The 26,050-nt window shown below is 56.8% G+C and overlaps 9 protein-coding genes across 9 annotated transcripts; 3 read left to right on the top strand and 6 right to left on the bottom strand.

Annotated features, from left to right (window-relative positions):
• Positions 1-438: 438 nt before the first annotated feature.
• On the top strand, positions 439-3,055 carry VDAG_04401 (AbpA; the record flags this gene model as incomplete). Its single annotated transcript, XM_009650848.1, has 4 exons — positions 439-634; positions 708-2,568; positions 2,606-2,877; positions 2,931-3,055. The coding sequence occupies 4 exons, from the start codon at positions 439-441 to the stop codon at positions 3,053-3,055; spliced, it is 2,454 nt and encodes an 817-aa protein (XP_009649143.1).
• A 715-nt stretch (positions 3,056-3,770) lies between these two features.
• Positions 3,771-4,203, bottom strand: VDAG_04400 (uncharacterized protein; the record flags this gene model as incomplete). Its single annotated transcript, XM_009650847.1, has 2 exons — positions 3,771-4,004; positions 4,111-4,203. The coding sequence occupies 2 exons, from the start codon at positions 4,201-4,203 to the stop codon at positions 3,771-3,773; spliced, it is 327 nt and encodes a 108-aa protein (XP_009649142.1).
• Positions 4,204-4,694: 491 nt separating this feature from the next.
• VDAG_04399 (pH-response regulator protein palF/RIM8) lies at positions 4,695-7,845 on the bottom strand (the record flags this gene model as incomplete). The annotated part of the gene is made up of 5 exons (XM_009650846.1): positions 4,695-4,953; positions 5,290-5,898; positions 5,991-6,040; positions 6,240-7,193; positions 7,255-7,845. 5 exons carry the CDS (start codon positions 7,843-7,845, stop codon positions 4,695-4,697), a joined length of 2,463 nt encoding a protein of 820 aa, XP_009649141.1.
• A 2,516-nt stretch (positions 7,846-10,361) lies between these two features.
• VDAG_04398 (cell division control protein) lies at positions 10,362-12,239 on the bottom strand (the record flags this gene model as incomplete). Its single annotated transcript, XM_009650845.1, has 2 exons — positions 10,362-12,130; positions 12,191-12,239. 2 exons carry the CDS (start codon positions 12,237-12,239, stop codon positions 10,362-10,364), a joined length of 1,818 nt encoding a protein of 605 aa, XP_009649140.1.
• A 608-nt stretch (positions 12,240-12,847) lies between these two features.
• VDAG_04397 (molybdenum cofactor sulfurase) lies at positions 12,848-15,559 on the top strand (the record flags this gene model as incomplete). The annotated part of the gene is made up of 3 exons (XM_009650844.1): positions 12,848-12,905; positions 13,048-13,107; positions 13,158-15,559. The coding sequence occupies 3 exons, from the start codon at positions 12,848-12,850 to the stop codon at positions 15,557-15,559; spliced, it is 2,520 nt and encodes an 839-aa protein (XP_009649139.1).
• A 549-nt stretch (positions 15,560-16,108) lies between these two features.
• On the top strand, positions 16,109-17,193 carry VDAG_04396 (uncharacterized protein; the record flags this gene model as incomplete). The annotated part of the gene is made up of 3 exons (XM_009650843.1): positions 16,109-16,357; positions 16,467-16,608; positions 16,793-17,193. The coding sequence occupies exons 1-3, from the start codon at positions 16,310-16,312 to the stop codon at positions 17,191-17,193; spliced, it is 591 nt and encodes a 196-aa protein (XP_009649138.1). The 5' UTR covers positions 16,109-16,309.
• Positions 17,194-19,357: 2,164 nt separating this feature from the next.
• VDAG_04395 (uncharacterized protein) lies at positions 19,358-20,497 on the bottom strand (the record flags this gene model as incomplete). The annotated part of the gene is made up of 1 exon (XM_009650842.1): positions 19,358-20,497. One exon carries the CDS (start codon positions 20,495-20,497, stop codon positions 19,358-19,360), a length of 1,140 nt encoding a protein of 379 aa, XP_009649137.1.
• A 1,009-nt stretch (positions 20,498-21,506) lies between these two features.
• Positions 21,507-22,954, bottom strand: VDAG_04394 (uncharacterized protein; the record flags this gene model as incomplete). The annotated part of the gene is made up of 4 exons (XM_009650841.1): positions 21,507-21,913; positions 22,147-22,279; positions 22,617-22,694; positions 22,916-22,954. 4 exons carry the CDS (start codon positions 22,952-22,954, stop codon positions 21,507-21,509), a joined length of 657 nt encoding a protein of 218 aa, XP_009649136.1.
• A 2,244-nt stretch (positions 22,955-25,198) lies between these two features.
• Positions 25,199-25,957, bottom strand: VDAG_04393 (DUF962 domain-containing protein; the record flags this gene model as incomplete). Its single annotated transcript, XM_009650840.1, has 3 exons — positions 25,199-25,666; positions 25,743-25,826; positions 25,925-25,957. 3 exons carry the CDS (start codon positions 25,955-25,957, stop codon positions 25,199-25,201), a joined length of 585 nt encoding a protein of 194 aa, XP_009649135.1.
• Between the last annotated feature and the right edge of the window lie 93 nt (positions 25,958-26,050).

Raw genomic sequence — 26,050 nt, 5'->3', positions numbered from 1 at the left:
TTTCTGGAGCTGCGGCTCACCGAGCTGTCCGCCCCTCAACGCATGGTGAAGCTCGCTGAGATGGCTCGTCATGCCCCGCTCTGCGGAGCCTTGGCACAGCAGGACTGCGTAACCCGGCGGATCGGTGCCTCGTCGCCCTGTCACCCATTCCCACCTGCGGAGGCCATCCCCCCCCCCAGTTGCCTACATGTACCTAGCTGCCTGTCCCCAATCCTGGTGCACAGCCTCTCCGGTCGCTCCGTCCACTATTCCAAGCTGCTTGCAACCTAACCTTACCTCACCATACCTACCTCACCTTGTCCATACACACGTCAGCTTCCTTTCGCGAAACAGCAACCCTCGATAGCTGTTTTCGACGAACATTGCCAACTCCTCCCTCTCCCCTACCCCGTTCGACCTGCGACTGACGACACAACGGCGGCGTAGCCATCAATCGCTATGGCGTCACTCAATCTGTCCTCCAACGGGCAGTCGATCAAGAGCAGTTACCAGGGCGTCATCAACGGTCCTGCGCCAAGCTCGAGCTCTCCGACATATGCTCAATGGGCGTTGTTCTCTGTTCAGGCCCCTCTTGCCAACGCCTTCCAAGATTCTGGCTCCAAGGAGAGCATCCTCAAGGTCCAGAGCACTGGAGGTATGTAGCCTCCCGCCAACCCTACACAAGCCTACATAGAATATCACACAGCCGCTGACCATGTCCTTCCTAGACGGCGAGCTTGCCGACCTTATTGAGGACTTCAGCGAGGGTCGTATCCAATTCGCATTCGTCAAGGTCAAGGATCCCAACAGCGGCCTTCCCAAGTATGCCCTCATTGCCTGGTGCGGTGGTGGTGTCCCCGAGAGGACAAAGGGCTACTTCACCACCCACACTGCCGCCGTGTCCAAGATCCTCCACGGCTACCACGTCCAGATTACCGCCCGCTCAGACAGCGACCTCGAGCCTGAGTCGATTGTCAAGAAGATTGCTGATGCCTCCGGTGCCAAGTACTCGGCAGGCGCCTCGTCGACTGCTTCCCCCGCACCTCCACCTGTCGCATCCAAGCCTGTCTTCAACCCCACATCCTCTTCCGCTTCCAACCCCCTAGTCGCAGCCCGGAACAGACGAGGCGGCAACGTCGACGAGGATGGCTGGGGTGAGGACGCCCCCCAGGTGTCCCGCTCTCAGCTTGAGAAGGTCGACTCTGCTTACAAGCCTACCAAGGTCAACATGGCCGAGCTCACCAGCCAGCGCCAGGAACCCTCACGATTCAGCGCTTCCTCCAAGCAACAAGACGATGGGGACGTCGTCAGGGGCGGATACCAACCTATCGGCAAGGTCGACATCGCTGCCATTCGCGCCGCAGCCAAAAATAAAGTTGACGACCGGCCCACGACTGTCAAGGGCGCATATGAGCCCATTGGCAAGGTTGACATCGCAGCCATCCGCGCCAAGGCTCAGCAGAAGCCTTCCGAGCCCGAGCCCGTCGCCCGACCTGCCGCCGCCGATGACGAGCAAGACAACCAGCCCAAGTCGCTGGCTGAGCGCAGCGCCGCCTTCAGTCAATCTTCTCAGCCTGAAAGGCTGACGTCGCTACCCAAGCCCAAGGTTGCCAACAAGTTTGGCGGCGCGGCTTCCTTTGGTGGCACCAAGGCCCCGACACCCGGCGGCCTGGGTTTGCTTGGTCCCACGGCTGCGACTCCCGCGGCAGCCCCTGTGGGTGCTGCGAGCCGTACCTTTGCGGACCAGGGCGGCAAGACACCGGCCCAGCTGTGGGCTGAGAAGAAGGCTAGGGAAGGAGGAGGTGCTCCTGCTGCAGCCCCCATTGCGGCCCAGATCAGCGGCGCAGCCGCAGCCCCTCTCGGAGTTCAAAAGAGCGGAGAGTGGAAGAGCGGATATTCCGGCAAGAGCTGGGGCGCCATCCAGACCGGCGAGTACGGCAGGGGTATCGCTGGCAAGATTAGCCAAGAGAACACAGGCGAGCCAGAGCAGCCAAAGGATCGCAGCGTCGAGCAGCCCGAGTCTCCTGCTGGTGGCGTCGGTGCGTTGAAAGATCGGTTCAAGGACACGACTCCTATCGGCTTTGGTGCGCCGCCTCCTCCCGTTCCCTCCTTCTCTCGCGATGAGCCTGAGGAAGAGGAGCCTCGCGAAGCATCGCCGCCTCCCCCTCCCCCCAGCGACTCACGGCCGACGGGCGGGTTCGCCCTGCCTGGTCTGCCCTCTCGCCCACCCCCTCCTACCGACGAAGAGGAGGATGACGAGCCCCCCGCGCCACCCCGTCCGGCTGAGCGCCCAGCCGAACCCCAGCAGTCGTATGATGAGCCCGAGCACTCGCCTGTTCGCGTCGCAGTTCCTGTCGCCCGCGGCCCAGAGCCTGAGATTGAGCCTGCGGAAGCCCATGCGCCCCGGCCCATCCCGACGCAGGAGTTTGAGAGGGAACTTCCCAGGGAACAGGACCTGCCCGAGGAGGCGCCCAATGTCGGCCGCGGCGCCGCCGCCGCTGTAGCCCAGCAGGAGCTCAGCGAGGCCAACATTCCGGCCGCACAGACCCCCGCCGGAGCGCAAGCCGGAGGCCAGCGTGCCATAATTCAGTACGAATACGAGAAGGCCGAGGATAACGAGAATGAGCTCCGCCGAGGGCCAATACGTCACCAACATTGAAATGGTCGACGAGGACTGGTGGATGGGCACCAACTCGAAGGGCGAGAGCGGCCTTTTCCCTAGCAACTACGTCGAGCTCGTCGAGGACGAGCCCGAGCAGGCGGCGGTTGCGGCTCCCGCGCCTGCCGCACGCTCACTCCCGCCTCCCGCGCCCGCGCAAGCCGAGCCGGAGCCGCAGCCGCAGGCAGCCGGCCGCACCGCCACGGCACTGTTTGACTACGAGGCCGCCGAGGACAACGGTACGTTTGCAGTGCACTCTCAAGATGATATCATTCCAGCTAATGCATGACAGAACTCGGCTTCCGTGAGAACGACAAGATCACCGATATCGAATTCCCCGATGAGGATTGGTGGTTCGGCCACCTTCACGGAAAGCAGGGCCTGTTCCCTGCCAACTACGTTGAGCTCGACCAGTAGATTGTGGGAGGGAAGGGCGCACGGCAAAAGTCTTTTTTCTTCTTCCGGACGGGGGTTGCGCGACATACCTTGATGGTGCGGACAGCAAGTTTAGTTCTCTCAGCCTTGCGCTCAGTGATATTGTCCAATTGCTTGTCGTGTCTATGGTGCTACGAGGTTGCGACGGAGCTAATTCTCGGATCTTGGGCCTCTTCCACGGACGCAGCCTGCGCATTGCAGTCAGGAATTTTTACTCTACGTCGCATCGCTACTATGATAACGTGACAGGTGATGGCAAGAAAATGGGAAAGACGTCATGTTCTTCTAGATGGTTCGAATATGTGACAAGATTGGATGAACCATAGCATTCGATCGCATGATATATTCAAGAAAGAAAGAAAAGAACTCCCCGGCCAAACGCCATTTCCGAGCCGGAGAGCTAGTTCATGCACAAGGAACCAAAAACCAAACCCTCGCGAACAGCCAAGGAGGAGCAGCAGCAGTAGCAGTATCTGGGCTCTTATCGTACAGCTCGCCACCCAAAACCCTCGCCGGAGCCTCTCAACACATATCGTCGCATCCATCACAGCTACTCCAGTCAGCGTCATGGTCGTGAAGAAATGGCCCGTATTCGACGATGCAGCAACGAAGCCTCATCCAAAACGGCCGTAACACGGCAGGAAGGAGAAAAGCCTAGAAGACAAAGAAGAAGGAGGAGGAGGAGAAAAAAAAAAACTCACCAGTCGGCACAACCCTCACACGCCCCATCGCAAAGACAGCAACAGCACAACGTGGCGAGACACGCCGCCAGACAGCCCCTCTGCTTCTGCCCGCCGCCGCCGCCGCCACCTCCGTGAGGTCGGCCCTGCGGCGGCGGCGGTTGCTGCTGGTGGTACTGCATCGGCGGCTGCTGGGGCGGGTAGTAGCCCTGCTGGTGCGGAGGGGGCCCGCCCATGGGAGGGCCGTACGCCTTTGTCGGAACCATGTCAGCCTTGGTCCTTCTCACGAGTCTGCTGCTGCGCCGGGGGTGAGGAGTTTCTCCTCTCTCTCTCTCGGTGATAGCGGGATGGACGTACTGCTTGTGGCTGTTGCGGGTAGCCTTGCTGGTATCCCCCCGGCGGCGGGCCATAGCCCTGGGGCTGGGGGTTGTAGTAATCCTGGCTGCTCATCTTCTCCTTCTGGGTCTTGACTTTCTTTCGCAGATGCCTTTCCGTGCCGTTGGTGTGTGACACGAGAGTACGCGTATAACGATGTGTGTGGTGTTGGGAAAGATTGTATAAATATATAAATGATTATTAGGTGAGGTGAAGTTGAAGGTAGGTAAGATGAAAGTGAGGTGAGGTAATGCGAGGATGGGGCTGGTGCTAGTAGATGAACCCCCGTCGGTCGCTCGAGTCCTGGCCCCCCTCCCCATCGGGAATACGTAGGCAAAAAAAAGGCTGGGCTGACGAGTAGGCGGTCCAGCACACACTGGCCACCACCCGCAGAACTGGGCACTGGAGGCCACTGTCTGCTAAAACACCTGCCCGTCTGAGCTGACTCGGTACCAGCGCGGTACCCCCGAGGAGGTCCAGCTACCCCACCACGAACACAGCCTGACAGGCCCCCCGCGCAGTCGGCTCCTCCGCTGGTGCTGCCCTCCAGGCTCCCTCCCGGGACCTCACGCCCTCTGGACGATTCTCGGTGTCCATGCTTTGGAACCCCCCGATGACTTTCCATTGCTGTGAAGGATGTACAGCCCGTGTACCCCACCCCTCAGCCTGGTCGGCGCCGCCGCCACCACGCTGCATCCCTGCGCTCGAATGGGTGCACCACGCGTCCTGGTGCGCCGTCTTTGCCGTGCATGTTCGGCCGCTGTAGTGCCAATCGACTTCTTCTCTTCCTTTCGATCGTCTGGCTGCGGCGTCGTGGCGCCGAGACTGGGCGAGCAACCCGTGACGTCGATGATGACCATATTGGTTCGTTGGAAAGACAAATCAGATCATCGCAGCACAGGCGCGTGCTTCTGTAGCCGTAGACGCAACACCGATAACCTCAGGTGCCCTGAGTAAAATATGAAGGCAGGCTCGGGGAATCATGTTCAATTCGCTATCATATCTCACGTCATCATAGTCGCGGGTCTGCACCGCTTTCCCATCCGCCAGATGCACCTGATACACCAGTATCATACATAGATAGGTATCCAAAATATCAGTCCAGGCGCCCTTGTCCTTCCTTCCACTACGCCTCGCTCAAGCATGATTCACCTCTCGTACCGCGGGAGTTGCTCCGACCCCGAGCCCATGTCCCTCGGCGACGACGGTCCCGCAGGGTAGCTGTATTGGCCGCCATATTCGTCTTCGTCCGTCAACACCGGCGCCGACGGTAGCGCGTCCGCCGCATCCGCCGGGGGTGCTGATGGCCGGTGGCTGGGTCCGGCCTCGTAGTCCTCCGGAAACTCTGGTGGCGCGCTTGCTTCGTTCATCAGCCGCTGCCTCTCCACCTCGAGCTTGTCCTCGGTTGGATGGGATGCCGGCCCTGCAATGTCCTCCAGTGTTGGCGCTGACGGCGCGTCATGCTCGTTATTGGCTTCTGTCCTGGAAGGCTCGTGTAATGGTGGTGCCGAGGGTGGGCCGTCGTCGGCGTCATAAATATTGGCTTCGGGCGCTGAGGCTCCAGAAGGTCCTGCATCGGCCGCTGATGGCTGGCTCGGCAATAACCTCTGTTCTTGTCGACGCACCCGCTCCTTTTCTGTGAGAACGCTCTCGTCCTCGATTTGAGGCGCTGGCACATATGCTGGTGCCTCCCCTCGATCCAGAGGACTCGCCATGTGTGCTGTGTCTGCCGTATGTTGTCGGCTCAGAGGCCCAGGCGGCCGTGTGCTCCTGGTCGGTGTCGGCCGCTGCCAATAGCTGGACCCATCGTCGCCTTCCGCATGCCCTTCTGACCACGGGCTGATGATCTCATCCTGGCTGACCGCATCTTCTTGTACGTGATAAGTCCGTAATGTGTTGCTCCTGCCTCGCTCTTTGCTGCTGTCGGCGGTCCCCATGACCAGTTCGAAAACAACGGATATCACTCCCTTTTCTCTTCGCAGTCGATCTGTATCTATCACATTGCCGCTTCTTGCTGTGTAACCCTCAGTGGGCTGGGAAGAAGAAAACCCAACTGCCCTGGACTGGCCCCCGCTCTGGAATTGATTGGCTAGCCTGCCACCCAGATCTACCAGCACCTCGATATGATACTTGAAGCTGATCATCTCGCCAGGGACTCCCTTGATTGTGGGAAATGCGTCCTCCGGGACCTTGAGGGATGCCATGACGGTTGTCTCCATAGTTGCAGGGTCGATGATCAAAGGTGCCACCGCTTGGGACAAGTCTTTGCGGAAGACACTCTGGGAGGTTGTGGAAGACAGAGACAACCCTCCAAGGCCCGTTCTCGATCTGGGGTAGTATTCTTCTTTCTGCAACTTCCGAGCGTCGTCTTTGGACACCATATCAGCAAACAGGGACGCTGGCGGAGCTGTATCAATCCTGCCCTGGCGGTACATGGTGACAATAACGCCGTGCATGCTTTTGAGACGCTTGATGTGCTGAACCGAAACCTTGACGGTCGCTGTATCGCCCGCGACGGCACCTCCTCGCAACAGCTCGACTGTTGCTGTGATTGTCTTCTCGTCGACTGCCTGCAACTTGGCATTGGCGGCAAGCGATGATGCCGTCTGATGTTCCGTGCCACGGTCGCTCATGCCACTGGTGGAAGTCAGACCACTGTCGCCGCTCATCTCAGACCGGCCATCTTGTTGTTGGTGCAAGGGGCTCCGCGGGTTGTCGTGCGCATCTTGCTGCGTGTCTTCTGAAATAGTGCATCGCTCCACGTGAGATTCGTGGTCCGATGCATGTTCGGTCGCCTCGTTGGTGGGAGGTGTTCGTTCCAGCGGAGCGGCTGGGCCATTCGCATTGGTGTTGGCCGGTGCCACAATCGTCTGCTGCTGTTTCCTCCTCCTCGACTTTTTAGAAATAGGTTCGAGATAAATGGTTCGCGGTCGCGGACGGGGGAGGAGACCAATGTCGATCTTCTCCACCAGTGATATTTTTCGGTCGCAAGTCGTTGTAGGCGCAATAGTTGTCGGTCGCGTGAGGGTCGCAGTGATCATATAGGAGATGGTACCACGCTCAAACTGTGGCTTGTAGTTAGCATCTCACGGCATATTCCGAGCAAGGGTCGATTGGACGGCATACATCGATGCTACTGGGCAAACCCTTCTCGGGAAACTGCAGGTCGAACTGGAATTCGTACTTGGCAGCTTCCAGGCGCCCCTCGCCGGCAAGCACCTGCTCATCCTGGAACAAGGACGCGTAACCGTTGCCGTGGTATTGCGCCGACGAGCGGCCAGACGTCAAGATGGGACTGGCGAGTTCGCGCTCCGCAATGGCGGGGCCTTTGAAGACGCGCACGTAGCCGTGCAGGGCCACGGTCAGGTGGGTGATGCGGACAGGTTTGACAATGGTCAGGACGACAGAGCCGCGAACATTGTCGCCCGCATTGTACTGACGATGGGGCTCATTCGGGCGAACGTGAAAGTCGGCAACGTGGCGCGTGCGGGTGCGAATGGGCAAGGAGAATCGGGAGAAGAAGGAGCGGGACGAGGTTTGTTTGTCGACGGCGCCGTTGGCATCTAGGTTTGCGCCCATGTATGCAGCGTCGGAGCGACGGGTTTCAATTGAGGTGGCTTTTGAGTTCGATTTCGACGTGGTGCCAAAGGGCTCGGTGGGCGCGAAGGTCAAGGAGGAGGGAGGGGAGGCGGCGACAGGACGCACAATGTCGACCATCCAGGGGCGATGCAATGGCGAACAAGCGCTAGCGGTTGATGACGCTGAGGGCGGTCGTCGTCGATGGTCGAGCAAGGCAGGGTGTGTGACTGCGAGGTCGGATTCGTCGGATCGAATCGATACAAGACGGCTGGCTCTCACGAAATAACGATTTGGTGTTGCTGTACTGGCACGGATCTACGCGATGCTGACCACGGGCTTGGCTTGGGTTGCATATGCCAAGAGGAATGAGGGAACCTTGCCAAGAAAGCTTCGCCCTTGTCGTGCTCTGCAGTGGAGGGAAGGGCTTCTGGGTGGTCTTTGGTCGAGGATTTCTGGAACTGGTACGGATGGGACGAGAGGGGGTTGGCCTGGAGCTCTGTTTTGTTGATGCTGGAGGTAGAATGGGACGAGTCACAAAGGCAGCAATGAGGACAATGGAAGACGATGCAACGAGAGAAAGGCGACCATGCCCTGCCTTAATGCAGCGGGCGAGCAAGAGAGAGAAAGAGGGACGGAGTGAGCAGAGACGCAGGCACGTCTGAGCCTGAGCTTGCCCGAGTGAGCGAGCGAACCTGAACCTGGAAAGAGCGGATGACGGCGCGCTCAGGCCTGGCGCCTCCCCCATCCGAGTCCTCCACTCATTCTCACCTGCCAGTCAGGCCAGGCACGACCCAGCCGAGATCCCGACTTATAATGCACTGTTCCTACCGATGTGTTGTCAGCGAAACCAAGCACGCTTTTCCTCCTGATTTCTATCACTATGCTTTTTGCTCCTGATGACCTTGCCTATGAACGTGGTCAAGTACCTACATACCTAGGTGACAAAAGTATTCTCCTTTGCGTGTCACTCATGCCCTCTCTCGTTGTGGCCACATCCTTCGAGACCATCTGTTCTAGTGGCACCCACCCCACGAATGCTCCGCCTCATGGCCCCAACTGGCACTACTTGTGTCCAGTGTCTCTCCTCAAAGCCCCAACGACATTCACGGCGACGGTTCAGTGCACATATATCTCACTATTGACAGTTCATCTCACACAAGACGCATCCCTCGTGGGACTGTACAATTCCGTGGGTCGACCAAATACATTATCTGGCTTGCACTCCGAACGGACAGTGTACCGTACAGCCATTGACATTTCCTCGGCCACAGCACTCACGTACGATGGCGTACCACATGAGGGTCTCGGTTCTGTCGGCCTTTCCGTAACGGGCTCTGAGATAAGTACTGGGGTAGCATTCCCCGTCAGTGTAACCCCGAGAGGATGAAGGACGACCTGGCCACTTGGTACTGTTGGTCCCCGCGATTCAGCTATATTTCGCGACGAATGATAATTAGTATTCTTCTTCGCCATGCTTTGTGTGTAACGCACACACGTCGCGTGTCAGGCGCAGGACAGGTCTTGCCGCCACGGTACTTCCACAGCATGATCCTGCCGACAGTCGATTTAACCTCAAGCCTCTTTGCAATGTTTCCAATTGCCTGAGCCCGGCATCTTACCAGATCAAGGGCCGAGGAAGAGCTGAGTCCGAATCTTATCTCACAGCTAAAGACACGAACCAAGGGGGAGAAATGCAGCATGTCTCTACATGTTTCGGCGCCTGCGTAGGTACCTACTGCCATGTACAGTACACGTCCCTGTCGAAAGCCATCGCGCCCCTCGGCCGACTTGTACCAGTACTCCACTACGGCACCCTCCTCCCGATCCGCATCGGGCCAGACACCACATCCGACCCAGGGCGTGGTTCAGTGGCAGCACTAGGCCCTCCCGCTAGGCACTGGTTGGCCGAGATCATCCACTCCCCAGGCTTGCCAGGTACCTCGACATTTGGTACAGCGAAGAGCACCACACCTCAGCGCGTTGTGTTCTGGCAAGTCTGGTAAAGGATGCTTTTGCCCATCGGCCCCTCCCTACCTAGGCAGGAACCTACCATGTAGGTACAGTATGCCCCCCTGGCTATGATCCCTCACAACCCTTCCACTGGAAAGGGGGGTCCCGCAGGCTAGCAAAGCGCCCGGATGCCCCTGGGCTCAATGCGTTTCATCCACTGTCCTTTTAAGGTCCAACGCAGCAGGGCTGGCGGCCTGTATCCCTACTCAATGCTCACTTTGCTCCGTGTTCTCGGCTCCGCGGCTCTGTCGCGTCAAGGTTAGCTTCGCAAGGGCTGGATGGTCGCGAGTCGGCACGCGTGCGCACACATTCACTGTCTCTCCTCGTCTGACATAGGTGGTATTGCAAACGCAAATGAATAGGGTCATCTGTTCAATCTTCTCTTCGTCATTTCTATCCAATTATCTAGCTCTGGCTTTTGGGTATCAAGCTCTGGTCGCAATCTCAACATGCTCACCAAAATTGAATGTATGCCACACCTACACCAAGCACCCAAATGGTTCCTTCGTCCCATGATCCCCGTAGGAAACAGATGCCCCGTCTCATCCAAACCCCTACGCAATGCCATGCAAAAGAATCACAATCCGAACGCCCTTTTCTGTCCATATTTATACCAAGAGAACCGTACCCACAACTCGCTCTGTTCAGTCCAATGCCTCGCCGCTGATGATGCTCTTGAGGATGCCCGCGCCCACGCCGTCCGTCATTTGCTCCATCTCCTTCTCGCCAACGCAGCTGGCCACCCGCCTCTCCTCGCCAGTGGCAAAGTTGCCCTTGCGCGACCGCTTGCTAGGCGTCTGCGCGATGAAGCTGCCCGCCTTGCCCTCAACGGGGCTGACAAGGCCGAGCGTCTCGAGGCTACCCACGACCTCGCGGAACTCCGAGCTCGAGAGCGGGTGCAGAACCGAGTCTCGTGTGCAGAGAACAGTGTACGTGTCGAATAGAATCTTGACAGTCGGTGCGAGGGTAGCCGACTTGGACGGTGTCGTCGAGAGTCCAGAGTTGGCCCTCGCCATTCGGTTGCGGTTCTCCAGGGCCACCAGGGCGCAGAGTGCCGCCTTTTGCTGCAGGTTGAGTGCCTTGAGTCTCTGGTTTGTGCCGTTGCTAAAAGCCGCTTGCGTGACCTTGTTGAGGTGCCCGATGGAAGCGCGAGGCGCTGTCTCTGCCGTCAAAGCTTTGAGCGAGCTTGTGGCAATCTGGGCGACGCTCCTCGAGCCGCCCTTTGTGGGAGAGGCACGATTCGTAGTCTCACCCAGGGGCTTCCTAGAGGGCGTCATCTGAAGCATCTTTTCGCGTGCTTCGTTCTCGTGCTTCTCTTTTGTCTCCGCCTCGATCAGATCCAGCGCTCTGCGGCAAATCTCAAAGGCCTTGCGCAGGTCTCCCGTCTGGCTGGCTACCTTTCTCGAGCAAAGCTCGATGGCGGCGGGATGAATGAAGGGAGCTGATGTCTGCTGGCTGCCTTCTGGCAACAGGCTCTTTAGACGGGTCGTGATGATACTTTTGATCTGGGCGGCTGAGTAAGGGTGGAAAGGAAGCAGGTCGGGCTTCAGGTTCTTTGACTTGAGTCGTGGTAGGAAGCGATCTGTCAAGTCCAAAGCGTTGGCGATGCCGACCATGACCAACCGTGACGGTTTCTGGAGCGACCACTCAAAAAGACGGTATAGACTCTCCAAGCCCATTGTGAGAATGTGGTCGATCTCGTCCAAGACAACCAGGTGGACAGGCGCATCCTCTTCCGAGGTGACAAAGATTGTCTGTAGTGCCGCCATGGCTTGCGCCTCGTTGACGTCTTCGCTGTGGCCCAGCAAGTCGAGAAGAGTGTTGTACAGGTCCTTGGATGATTTGATGCTCATGCAGTTGATGTAAGCCTGACGCACCCCGAGCGTCTCCGTCAACTTGCTCGTGACCTCCTTGACCATGGCGCTTTTCCCTGTACCCGGTGGACCGCTGATGTAGAGGCAGCCGCTAGGAGCCGAAGAGGAGCACTGGTCGACAAAATTGCTGAGCCGGGCCTTCTCCTCCTCACGTCCTACAAGTTGGCCAGGATCAGCTCCGCGGGCAAAGAGCTGTCGCGCGTGGTGGTAGACCGTCTGCTGCGCCGCTGGTGTGAGAGGCGTCTGGGGGGTCATTCGTCGGAAAAGCTTGCCCGCAGACATGACAGCATGTCTTGGCGTGATTGGGGCCTTTGCGAAGGCATCTCGGTGACGAGGGGTTTGTGGAGTGACGGGTACGGCTTTTGCAAGCTTCTGTGGCTTTGTGCGGTATTGTCTCTTTGTGGATGGCGTGGGGACGTCATCGTCATCCTCATCGATTTCCGACAGGGACTCGGTCGCCTTGGGGTCGGCATTTTCGTCATTGGCCTCCGCTAGTCGAGCTGATCGTCGAGTTCGCTTTGCAGGGCAATCGAGGGCACCTGAAAGGGGCTTGATGAGCAAGATGAACGCAGGAGGCGCTTGCTTGGGGGTCCGCTTACCTGTGTCTGCGACGTCCCTCGTCCGCTTCCCGAGGGTTGTGCCGGCCATTGGAATCGCTCGAGGGCTTTCGACCTGAGAGTCAAGAAGAAGCGGTCGAGGAGGAATGAACGGTGCAAGATTCAAGAAGGTGCAGTCAGTTGGTGAACAGTCGTGCGTTGATGCAGGTGCAACAGTTGAGAGGTAGGTATGTGGTGGTGTGGGATGTGTCGTTGTCGAGGTCGGACCTGCTCCGGGAGCTGGCTGGCAGGGAGATTTAGAAGTAGCCGCCCTGGAAGGGTGGGCCAGTAGGGCGCGTAAAGTGCTGCAGGAGCGCGTTCTCGCGCCAGGGCGCGATTCCCATTAAACGGACGTGAGGGAGCCGGCGCCGGCACGTGCTTCTCAAAGGACGTGCACGCGTCCGAGGTCCCACCTTTTTCGTGACTAAGGTACTCGGTGGCAAGTCTGGCCAGATGATTGCCAGCCAAGGGCAGTGTCAGCCAGTAGACAGGCGAGGCAAGCGAATAATTAGTGCTTTGTGCGGAGGTGCCCGATCACTCGTCCCTCTCCAAACCAAACGCCGGCCTCCGCCGTAACTACCTATGTACCTATCTAGACAAGATGATCCCCGCAATTGGAGATGAGGCTCTTCGGCTTATCAACTTGTCGTCGGCCCCATCATGACCTTGCCTCCATGTGCCTTCATCGGCATCTCCTCCTTCCTCACTCTTTTGGGCCGTGGGCGTAACAGTCAGGCCGCCTGTCCATCTCTTCCCCTCACCTACTCTGGCTCCTCGGCTGCAACTCCGACACACCAACCTCACACCGCCAGTGTATGTGGCATGAGATAGTGTTGCATGACCTTACTTCGATATGGCAGAACCCTCATATAATGCCTTGGTGGAGGGCTTCAGAGATCGCGAATATCCCATGCTCAAAGGTCTGCTGGTTCGCTCGTCCGGAAAATCCGACAAGGCTGACTCGCCGCAGAATCCGTATATCTCGACCATGCTGGGACGACGGTTTACTCCAAGTCTATGATGGACATGTTCACGGCAGATATGATGTCTAATCTACTCGGCAACCCTCACTCTGGCTCTCTGCCTTCACAGTACACTACGTCTCGCATTGAAGACATTCGTTTGCGACTTCTTACCTTCTTCAACGCGGATCCTTCCGAGTTCGACTTGGTCTTCGTTGCCAATGCTACGGCAGGCGTCAAACTTGTGCTTGAAGCCTTTCGCAATCTCCCCGCTGGATTCTCATACGCATATCATCAGGCTTGCCATACTAGTCTTGTTGGCGTTCGAGAGGAAGCCGTCGAGAGTATTTGTATCGATAACGATCACATCAACAAATGTCTCGCTGGGTACACACTCAATCTCAGTCTGGTCGCTTCAGATTCGACAATTTTGTTCGCCCATACCGCCCAGTCACATATGGACGGGAGACGCTACCCAGTTTCGTGGTCATCGGAGATGAGAAAGGCGGTGCATCCATCGAGGGCTCTATATACCATGCTCGACGCCTCATCTCTCGTAACGACCTCGCCACTCGATCTCAGCGACTCCGAAACCTCGCCTGACTTTACCGTCCTTAGTCTCTACAAGATCTTCGGCTTCCCCGATTTGGGGGCTCTGATTGTCCGACGACAAGCACAGCCAATCTTCAACTCGAGGCGATATTTTGGTGGCGGCACTGTCGACACTGTCGTATGTGGGAAAGAGAAGTGGCATGCCTCGAAGAGTCAATTTCTGCACGAAAGACTAGAGGACGGAACACTGCCATTTCACAGCATAATTGCGCTTGATGCTGCTCTCCACAGCCACAAGGCGCTTTTTGGGACTATGGCGCACGTCGCTTCTCACACGCTGTATTTGCGCCGGCATTTGGCCAAAGGACTGTCTGCTCTCAGGCATTCTAACGGCGAACCAGTCTGTGTCCTGTACGGTGAAGACAACGACCCCAACGCCAAACTTATCGCTGAGCATGGGCCAGTGGTAGCCTTCAATCTGCTCAACGCCGCAGGTGCATGGATCAGCTTGAATGAATTTGAGAAGCTTGCTACACTTCAGAAATTTCATGTTAGAACCGGTGGAGTGTGCAGCCCAGGTGGTATCTCCGCAGCTCTCAAGCTTGAGCCTTGGGAGGTTCGGAGAAACTTCTCAGCTGGCTTTCGTTGCGGCACGGATCAAGACATCATCGCCGGAAAACCGACGGGTGTGATCCGGGCCAGCCTAGGCGCGATGAGCATAATGCAGGATGTCAAAAGCTTCGTTGACTTCATTGCCGAATTCTACAGAGAGACAGAGTATCCTGCCACGATCCCACCCACCACCACCGTGGAGTTGGTTTCGGACACCGCACAGTTACGTGTCCAGGCATTGTCTGTCTTTCCCATCAAAAGCTGTGCCGCCTATTCGGTGCCGCATGGTATAGATTGGGAAGTGAAACCAGAGGGTCTAGCTTGGGACAGGGAATGGTGTCTGGTTCACTCTGGAACGGGACAAGCATTGAGCCAGAAACGATATCCTCAGATGGCTCTCATCCGCCCAGTCCTGGATTTTCAGCAAGGCCTTCTTCGTGTCACATGCTGCGGCCCAGTACGCACAGATGGGCCAAGCGAGGTTTCGGTGCCATTGTCAGCGGACCCAACCGTTCTGGACACGCAAGACTCCAATCCTATGCTTGTGTCCCGAGTTTGCGGTGACCAGATATCCGCTCAGAAATGCGCTCTTCCAGAGGTCAATGCCTTCTTCTCTGATGTTCTAGGAGTGCCTTGTGTGCTCGCTCGGTTCCCGGCAGGCGGTCGAGGACGAGGCATGCGCCAGTCAAAGGCACAAATTCAGAAGCACCAAAGATTCGGAAAGTCAGCCACGAGCCTGATACCAGGGTCATTCCCAGACCTGCCATCCCCGCCGGACTCGGACTCTGAACAGCAGGGAAGCAAGATTCTCCTCGCAAATGAGAGTCCAATTTTGTTGGTGAACACAGCCAGTCTTCGCGCACTCAATCACGATATCATGGCCAAGGGGGACGCCCCGGTTCCCATCTCCGCGTTCAGAGGCAACGTTGTTATCGGCCCAAGCAACGACAACGATGCACCTCTGCCGTACGCCGAAGACGCCTGGGCCAACGTTAAGATAGGTCACCATAACTTCCAACTGATGGGCTCTTGTCGTCGGTGTCAAATGGTCTGCGTCGACCAAAAGAATGGCGCAAAACATCAGGAGCCGTTTCTGACTTTGGCCAAAACCCGACGCTTCGACGGTAAGGTGTTTTTCGGAACGCACATGCGTCACGACTGTCGACCAAGCTACGCGACGAAGGAAGCTCAATATCCAACCATCCGGGTCGGCGACACGGTCGAGCCCAATGCCCCGACGCATTGAGGGAACTACCTTGTCAGAACCAACGGGTGACAGCACTTAAGCCACCAGCCATGGAATTTGCCAAGAGATGGCCGACGGCCTTTCGAGCACACGTACAGTGCCCTTGTCTTTTCTGATACAGTAGGTATCAGGTGAGACGCGGACATCCGTGCGCGAAGCTTACTCCAGTCTGAAGCTCTCCACCTCAAGCTCAGCTTAGCCTCGCCATCCCTCAGTGTTTACTGTCTGGTCAACAATACGCCTTTGACAGTCGTTCAATGCTGCGTTTCCCTCATCAACAGCTGGTGCACCGCATATTCGCGCCGACCGACGAAGTCGAAGCAATGCGTGGTGCTCAGTACGTTTCCGAATCATCATGTCGACAATCGGCCCAAGGCGTGCACTGGTAGAACTCGGCCATCCCAACAACGACCAGGAACGCTAACCTCAACGCCCAAACGGCGAGTTCGCTGTATGCCTAGGCAGGACCTGGAACGAAACTGTGATTGAGCATGATTGCATTGCCAGAGCAAGCAAGCATGAGCAGGCTGGCATTGGGAACCATCCCATTGTCCTGGGTATGACATTAAAAGGCCCCCAGCGTTGCTTACATGCGTAAGTGTAGCAACGATGACCAGCACGGCATTGAGATCCCTGCTTGGTGTTGTCCTGGGCAGGACGATAAAAGGCCCGATATGTTGTCTTCGTGTTCGATCGAAGCAACAATGAGCAGTATGGCGACAGATGCCAGCTGTATAACGAAGCGTTGCCATGCTTTTCGGTTCTGTTGGATCCGCCATGATGACGATCATACAGAGAGTAAGATGCTTTCGCCGCGGGGCTGCAGGTCTGTTGCACACTTTGCTGACTTGCCTCTGCAGGATGGACCATTACGAGTGAACGATCAGTACATACCTTCGCGCGTTAGTCCTGGGCACGACGGGGAAACTGCCCGGTGGACACGACTCAGTACGACGAGACGATTCACGATATGATGACGTTAGAGCTTAGAGCCCTTACGGTCAAAAGCCACTGTTCGTACTACGAGCAGGTGGTGAGAAAAAGTCCAGGTGCGCAGTGATGACTGTCGAAACTGGTCGAGAATAACAACCGGCGCAGCAGCGGATCTGTTGCGGCGGCGGCGAGGTCACTCTGCGGTAGAGGCGTAAATCCTCGTCAGTGCCGCCAGGCGGGGTTCTTTCTGAAGGAGACAAGCGTGATAGTAAGAGCGGTATGCTAGAGGTGTGTCGTCAGCTGGTCGTCCCTTGGGCAAGCCCACGACCAGCGGACCGCTTGCCAGCCGCGGCAGAGGCTACTTTGCTCCGGAGCCAGCATCTCGGACTAGGCCGAGGAGGACCTGGACCACCTACGGACATCACCGCCCTCAGGGCGCCGAAATGGGTGGACCAAACGTTTGGACGGTGGAAGCGTGTGCTTCTAAGAGCGATGGGCTGGTCACGTCTCCTGGGACGGGCGGTGGGATTGCATCGCCCGGACCTAAGCTCTTGCGCTCGACCATCAGGTTTCGGGGCGTCACCGGGCTATGTGTCAAGGGGGCACACAGGTGGGGGATTCTGTACAAGTGGGATGCCGACGATGATTCTCTTGCCGATGTAGCTGCACAGCGAAATTCAAGCCTGACTTTGCCCCATTAATGGTACTGACTGTGTGATCATGGCCTGTCTGACGATGCACATGGTAGTATTCCGAGTCTACAGTGATCATGTGTCCAACACTTTGAAGGCCGAGATGATTCACAATCGAGATGACATGCTCAACACATTATATATGCACTAGTGTGAGGAAACATCACCATCTGTGAGATTTGATGTTCGACAAAGGTATCATTACGTTTGAACCGGTAAAACGGCCAGCAACATCTATCATACACGATGCTCCGCTCGAACGCTTGTGATGTACAATCTGGTCGCGCTGTCCCAAAACGCCCCAACTCTCATAAGTCATCGATGTCATACTCTGCAAATTTATTCGCACGCTCGTTCTTTACTTGGGAGGCGACGCAGGGCCGGCGGTGAAACTGGAGTGGCGTGTTAGTGGGTTGTTGAGAAGATTAGGAGGATAGTTAAGCATTGACGTACTTGCGCCACATCTTGCCAAACATGCCGGGTGTGACCTGCTGGTCGTGGAGGCTCTGACGACGGGCCTGGCCTTGGGTGCCGCGCTTCTGGTCGACGAGGCCGGCGAAGAGGGTGTTGGAGCTGCGTCTGCGGTCGGTGGGGGAGCTGCTGAGCTGGTCGGCGGGCTTGGAGGGATCCATGGTGATGTTTGTTGGTGATGTTTACAGATGGTATGGTTTCTAGGTGATGATGGTTGCTCAAGGCTTAGATGAACTTTGTGTTGTTGAGTGTTAATGTGGTGTACTACAGAGCAAGGAGAAAGGCCAAGGGAGCACTGGATATATAGGCACAACATCAGCTCATGAGGGGTCAAAGAGACCTAGACGAACTCGGTCAATGGCACATCACGAACGAACGACAGAGGGGAGCGGGGGCATCGAGCGATGGGCAACGACCCAATGAACAAGCCCGGGTTGGGAATCTACACGCGACCGCTAGGCTGAGAAGAGCTGGCCTGACACCAGGCGACACACACATATCATGTCGAGGTCGATGACTTCACCAATGGGGTGATCCGCCGGATGGCGCCCGGGGAGCGGATGGGGAAAAGCTTGAGTGTGGTCGATGATGCGTACCCCGCGCGCGAGTCGGGGAAGACGGACATGGGCGAGAGGGGCCCCTCGTAGAAGGCCAGAGACGAGGGCCCTCTCGCCTTCTCCCATCTTGGCACGCATCGAGACAACCCCAGGTCACGGGGCGGAAAGGGGTTGAGGGGTCAATGGGGGGAGGCACTCAGGCCTCGACGGCCGGAGCGTTCGATTGTGGTCATGTTGAGAGGGGCATGCCCATCGCCGCCCCCCGTTGGATGACGGTACAAAAAGGGGTCAACATTTTGGATGTGGACCTGATCGCCGGTTGTGGGCATGGAAAAGTCTATCAAATGGGTTCCCTGTGGGTTTGAGGGAGTTGATGCACTAGGGTCGCGATGGTATGAGATTGTCTGGGGCGGGAGTGCTGTTGGGCATCGGGCGAAGCGAATGGAAGCGGTTGCGGCCGTGTGTCGAGAGTTGCTGTGCTGAGGTTGCGAATGGAAGGTGAGGTCATGGGCCGATTTGAAGCTGTCATCGCTGGACCCTTGGACCCCCGGACCCCCGGACCCCCCAGTGGCTCCAGCGGGCCCAGTGTACACAAGGTCCCCACTCGGCTGCTCGCCGGTCGCTGTTGCCTCGGAACTGGGGAGCTGTTGCCTCAGCAGAAGGAACGCCCTGTCAAGTCAGAATCGTCATTGAGCGATCTGTGGGGCCCGCGGCAATGCACCATCTTGCATCTAAGGGAGCCTCGCCCCACTTGGCCAAATGCATCACGATCGGCTCAACTTGTCAACCTCGCCGGCCATCGACGACCTCCATCCATAGCCTCATCTCTAGCCATCGACGACACATCATTTTCCTTGGCTGGGATATCGAGGTATGACAGATCATCATGAAATCGACCGTCACCATGGAGCAGACACTTCTGTAACAGCTAACATTCTCTTCTCTTCTCTTCAACTCGCAATGCAACATGCAGCAAACTGGTGACAAAATACACTAAGGAAAAGGAGAGAAAAAGGAAAAGAAATCAACATGCGCGGGTATCGTCCAGATGACAGTATCCTCATGATCTGTCGATCCATGCCAAATCACCAATTTTGTATTCCGACCTTCGAAACCGATGCCTGCTCCCAGGGCACGCAATCCACTTAGCAGGCGCACATGCGGGTACCGCCCACCATGACGGAGCCGGCAGCGCCAGTCGCGGCCTTGGTAGCACCGCCAGCAACGCCGCCGACGGTGCTAGTGAGGCCGTTCGTGAGGCCGTTCGTGAGGCCACCGAGACTGCCCGTGATGCCACCGAGGGCACCAGTCAGCCCGTTGGTGATGCCGCCGAGAGTACCAGCAACACCGTTGGTCAGGTCGCCGAGGGTGCCAGTGACACCGTCGAGAGCAGCGCCAGCACCGGCACCAGCACCGGCACCGGTACCGGCACCGGCTGCACCAGTGAGGCCGCCAGTCACGCCACCGAGGGTACCAGTGACACCGTTGAGGGCACCGCCAGCGCCCGCACCAGCACCGGTTCCGGTGAGCCCGCCGGTCACACCGGCACCGCCAGAGCCACCTCCAAGGAGACCACCGAGGAGGCCAGTGAGGAGGCTACCGCCGACATTATCAGCGCCACCGGCGCCGGCGCCACCGCCGAGAAGACCAAAGACGGTTCCCAGAATGCCGTCGAGGGGACCACCGGCCTTGCCGCCAACGACGCCGCCGAGGCTGCTGAGGGCGCCGCCGGCCTTACCGCCGGACGCGAGGCCAAAGATTGATGACAGAATGCCCGACACAGTCGAGATGATCTGGCCGATAAAGTCGGTCGAGCCTGTGACGTCGGCGAGCTCGAGCGAAAAGCCGCGGGTGCCGGGGTTGACAACACCGATGAGGCCGCCGAGGGTGCCCTGGACGCCGCTGAGGAGGCCCTTGAGGCGCTGGACGTCGACCGAGCCGCTGCCCGACCCGATGAGGGCATCGATCTCGCGCTGCGAGACCTGGAGGTCGTTGAGGATGCCCTCGAGGCCGCCGAGAACCGCGTCGGCCTGGCGGCGGGCGAGACTGAGCGTGGGCTTGACCGTGATGGCCTCACCGGCGGGCAGCATCGTGCCCATGTGCTGCTCGAGCCCCATGTTGATGACACTGTTGGCACGGGCAATGACCGTCTTGTCCATGTTCACGTCCTTGCTCATCATGTTGTTGGTCGACTCCATGCCGTTGACCGCGTCCATGTTCATGGGCTTGGCGTAGGAGCTGCCGACAAGGGCGCTGAGGGCGAGGGTAGCAGTAGAGGCCTTCATTGTGACAGTGGTTTTCGAGTCTTAATAAGTGAGTGTGAAAGGTGAGTGGGGAGAAGATGTCCGAAAAGGAGTGAACGGAAAAGGTCAGTTAGTTGTTAGAGAGTGTGGTGAGAGAGTGTGTGTGATATTGTGTGAGATGCTGAGTGCTGAGGTCTCCTTCTTCCATCAACAGACTGACAACTTGCGTCTTTATACCCCGCCTGCCTCACGATATCGACTTTGAGCTTCGCAAAACGACCTTCTGAGCCCTGAATGGCTCCTCATTGCTGGTGAACGCTTCCCACATTGTCGGCCTGTCTCTCGGCAGGACCCTGGAGCAGCCATATCGCGAAGCCTGGGCAGCCGCGGACCGATATCACACACAGATGGCCTCCTGGGTTGGGGCTCGCTGGAAGATTGTCCCCGCATCAGGAACCGGCATAGGTTGGGCTGCCTGTGACACAGTCCCAGATGAGGCTCAGAAATCTTCCCAGCACTATTGACTGTTGTGTGCATCCAAGCGTGGGGTCGCGTCCCCAAGGGTCCTTCATTTTCCTTAGGCCCCGGCTTCTCCCCGGCATCGTGCCCCGCGAGTTGTAGACATCACTGCAGAGCTTCCTCCGGTGTCTTCAGTATCTTCCCGGAATGTGGAAGCACCTGCATCTCACCGATCCACTAGATGAGTATATTTGGAATGTCATACCAAACCCCCGCCGTTGGATGGGTGTTCCATAAAGTTCCCTTGCGGCACTGTGAAGTCTGCTAGCCTTTGGTCCAAGATACGTGCCTCGGGGTGAAACATTGATGGGTCGTCCCGAGACATCCAGCTTGCAGACACCACTCCAACCTTCCACAGCATTGGGTGCTTTTGATTTCAGATGCGTCGTGAGCATGCTCTGGTGCGTGGGATTAATGGCCCACATAACAATACCTTGTTGTGTTCCGGATCATTAGGGTTGCGGACGATCAGGGTCTGGTGCATATTTCGAGCGACCCAAGTAGAGGGGTCGGCAGAAGCTCATGCCAGTCTTTAAAGCAGAGCAGAGACTTTGGCAGCGTGCAAGTTGAGTGTCTCATGTCCCAATCCGCATGAATAGTACATGCATAGACCAAGATGGCGTGGTGGTTGCTGAGGAGCCTCAGCCAGCACCAAGTCGGCTGGCTGCCTGGCAACCGCTCTTTCCTGCCAGACGACCAAGGCAACAGCGTCACAAACTATATAGACAACGCTGACGCGCCATTCACCAACAGCCACCGGGCCGTGACGCATGGCCTGGTGGTTATAGAGGTGCTTAACAAATACCCGTAAACACATGCCTCTACATGTGAGGGCGCGCAAGTCCAAAAGCGCGTGGAGGGACTTGGGGGTTCGACGCCGGCACACGGCAAAGGAGAAATCCTTTTTGGCATCGCATTTCTCTATCTCAGTTTCGTCTGCTATATTGGAATTATCACCTGGCATTAAAAAATGGGTTACAATCAGTATTATGCAGGCGGCGGCAGGCTTAAGACGTGATATTTTGGGGAAGGTGCTTCTGATGGTTTGCGCGCATGCCAACCTGTGCGAGAAGGCCTCTTTTCTCGGTTGCGACTTCTACTCCTTCCATTCTCGGTCATTGAAATATGGATGTGCTTAGGGTATACACAAGCGCCGATGTACTCCGCCATACTATCCTGAACTTGGGGCCATGTATGTGGACACCACGAATACATCTCTGTCTGATAGATGAGTCTAGACCTATCCAGCTGGCTCATCTTAGGAAAGGCGATGACTTGCACGAAGCTGTGGACCCGGTCCGGTAGCTAGACGATAGGTTTCTACGTAGCTGCTCTTCCTCCAGTTGTTGATTGATCCGCCAATATATGGGCTGAACGAGCACGACACGACCAACTTTTACTAACTGAGCGTAGATATGAATATCGACTTCCGGTGCCTCGCCAGAAGAGTGAACTTGTTCTCGACACAGAAAGGAATTGGTGCCCACGGAGTGTCTGGTACACTTTGGCTACAAGCTAACCAGGATCCTCCTCGTCAGCGAGTCTATCATCGAACACGTCGCACGAGCCATGCTCCTTTGTCGACCTGGTCGGAATATGACCGGCCTATCGGTTGGCGACTCAGCTTCGTGGTGCTACTAACACGGGCACTGGAAGCCTGGGCAGCAACCTGGAAAGGAATGGCGCCGCGGCCGGTCAGGGAGTCTTTGACGGCCGGGACCTGAGATTTCCATACAAATAGCACGTTCTCTCTTTGCTTTTTGTGGCATCATCAAGCGATGGGTCTGGCTCAAGGATCCATGGCGATGATGAGACTGCTCGGGTCGGAAATGGCCCAGCTGGCGGGTGGTCATGGCATAAGAAGGATTCTATTCAGACGTCACTCTGAGTGGAGGCTTGGCTGAGATGTAGAACTTTAGCTCGATGGATGCTTAGGTCGACTTTCATTCGATGAGCACTAGAACACGGGCTCGGAAACATGATTAGGCTGATGAGGACTGATTCTCTGGTATCGAGTGGTGACCACGAATTACTTACTGGGTAATAGACGGCAACGTAAGTGCGATAATGATGCTGTTTTAATGGACGTGGTACTTTTATCTGGGGCGCAGCTATCACAGGCAACGGTCCATCATCGATTAGTATAATCTTGAGTTGCCAGTCAGATCTTGTCGACAGGCTGACGAGTCCTTCTCTCGAGCGCTGTCAGTTGAAGAAGCCACAGATGTGGCAGCTGCCAGAGCCGCACGTGAGAGACTGACATGCCCGACAGGCGCATTCATGGATGGAAGTCCTTATCAGATGAGCTGTTCAGCACTGCCGTAGCGTTGAAGAACAACAGACAAGACACGTTCATTGTGCTGTCCTCAGTCGATCGGGACGATAGCACAATGTTGTATCCCCAACCGCAGATCTTCTGTGCGGCTTCAAGAAAAGCCGTCTTCTGGAACATGAGGGCTTTCCAGTAACAACCTGTTTGTTCGGAGATGTGCGCGATAAACATGCGACGGTATATATCGCTTGCCCAACATCGACTCTTGTCTATCACGAGACGAAAGCTGCCTTCAGGAGAAAGAACCGCCATTACCAACGCTACCATCTGTCTCAACCTGTCACTGGATTTCAGCATCGTCCAAGAAATCATCTGGTCACAAAGAAGTCTCATCCCCAACCCAACAGCAAAGTCTCACATACTAACCTGATTCCATGTGTGTCCACGTTGCAACCCACCGCCCCTGTGGCCACACTTCATCCTACCCCGTGTCCTGCACCTCCACCTGGCGCCAGAAAACCAAGTGCTTTTATCCTCTCGTCAGCTGCTTCTTCGGCGACGGACCTAGCAAGCCCTGCACTTCTGTACGCCTATACATGTCCACCACAAATCCATGCCCCTACTGCCCCGATCGTCGTCCCTTCGAGCGTCAGCAGCCCATGCGCATCCCCGAAGGCACCCATCTTACCTACGCCGAAAGGCGCGTCCTTGCGCAGAGGTACCCCGGTGAAGCGATGGAGACGCAGTGCTCGTCACGCCCGACAGACAAGCGCAGCCGCTTCACGTTGGCAGAACAAGAGAGGATCCGACGAATCCATTCCGACCAAAGGGCAATGAGGTTCGAGGTAGTGCCCGAACAGCCCGGTCATCCGATGGATATCCACAAGCCGCTGCCGCCCCGACCTTTACAGGTGCCGTCTCGCTCGTTGGAGCAATCATTGTCGTCGCATGGTTTCGAGACTCGTATGCAGAGCCGAAGGGCCGCAACCTCGCAGAGAGGCGCGGAGCAGGTCCGAACCCCCCCCAAGACCCCCGCAAAGGATTCATGCCATGTGGGAATGCCGCAGACCTCACAGACGCCATCCAAGGCGGACCCCCAGTCGAGTATTGGGCATCCTCGCGGTACAAATTTGGCCACGGCTCAAGGACCGTGGCCCAACGTGGCTCCGCCGCCAAATACCCGTCGATCGCGCAAAAAGCAGGCCAAGAGCGTGTCTCGTAACAGGTCATGGAAGACCGGTATACTGGGCGACGCGTTACGCGGCGGCTCCTCGAAAGCGGCAGACCCGGATTCAGACTCAGAGTCGTTCGTCTCAGCTGATGCACTACGTATCGAGCGGCAACGTTCTCAGCAACAACGACTTTACGACGCGGACTGGACAAATGAACCGCCCAGGGGAGGTACAAGAAACCATCTCAAGAAGAATCATCAACGCAGGTAATTGATACGGTTTTCTCTTTGAGTCTTTGTGGTTTCTTTGTGTTGAAGTCCGCGTTTCATTTCTTTGTTTACTATCACATGTGTGGCCATACAACTGAAGTGGCGTAGATGTTAGACAGCGAGAAGGCGTGCAAGAACAAGAACAGGACCATGGGTGATTGTATTAGTGAGGGCAGGAAACCTTGGGGTGACCTCCATCATACACAAATCTATACAAAAATGCAAAGGCTCACAATCTCCACAAAACACAATGCCGTGATGGTGCTGACGAAGAATTCGCAGCAGGGGATGTAACGCTCCTTCGTGATTTGCCCAGCAAGTCGATGTCAAGGATCTGAGTATATTACGGGCGGCTGATGACTCGACTTGCTCAGGGCGTTTGGTGAGATGACGTAGATCTCTCGATATTTTGGGGGAGCCGAAGAGATGGAACATGGAATGGAGGCTGGCATGGTCGGCAAGTCCCATCGCTTGGCTGGCTAGCTGTGGCAAGATCGTCACCGACACTTGCTTACTGGGCCTTGCCGCTCTTGGCATCAACAGCCTGAGCGGCTTTGAACTTGGCAATCTCCTTCTCGACGGCCTTGTCGACGCGAGCCTTAAGCTCCTGTCGGTAACCCAACAAGAACAGAAACTCGAGCCAGACGAAAAGGGGCGCCAGGAAGATGGCCTGGACAAGGTTATCGAGCAGCGCGGGGGCGCGCTTCTCGAAAGCACCGTGGCCGATGAACTGGAAGATCCAGCAGACAACGTGGGTGATTAGCGCAGCCTGGTTCGTGGTCGTCGGGTTTTCGATCCTCAGAGAGTTGCCATAGGCGGTCACAGCAAGGCTGATGATGGCGAGCAGGGTGCCGGCAACAGGCTCGAGGAGCACATAAAGCGCACCCCAGGTAATGGCGGCGAGGGTGCCGAGGTTGAGCTCCAGGTATGGAGCGGTCAACCAAGATGGCAGCGGGATGAGAGTTCCCGTGTTGGTGGCCTGCGATCAATTGATGAGCTTGTGGTCCGGTGTGCGGCTGGCTCTAGACCTAGACCGAGATCGGTCAGCCACTCACCAGCAAGAAACCTGAGTAGAGGATGAGAGGCACACAGCACATGTGAATGGCAATGTTGACCGAATTATGGTGATAAGCACCATACTTTGCGCAAGTTAGCCCCAACTGAAATATCAAGACTGAATGGAATGAGACGCCTCGTCCATCAATGGTCGGTTCGAGGCCCGTAGAATTGCACTCACAAAGGTTAGATGCTTTTCCAAGTCGAGGGACATGATGGTGGTTGATTGTGATTGGACCCGAGAGAAACAAATGTTGAATAGTGCATCCGCAGAGTCAAAATGACAGGTGGCTCTCTCAGGCTAGGA

Source organism: Verticillium dahliae, genomic scaffold, assembly GCF_000150675.1.
Source record: "Verticillium dahliae VdLs.17 supercont1.7 genomic scaffold, whole genome shotgun sequence".
Taxonomy (NCBI): Eukaryota; Fungi; Ascomycota; class Sordariomycetes; order Glomerellales; family Plectosphaerellaceae; genus Verticillium; species Verticillium dahliae.
This window is presented reverse-complemented; position numbering and strand designations above follow the sequence as displayed.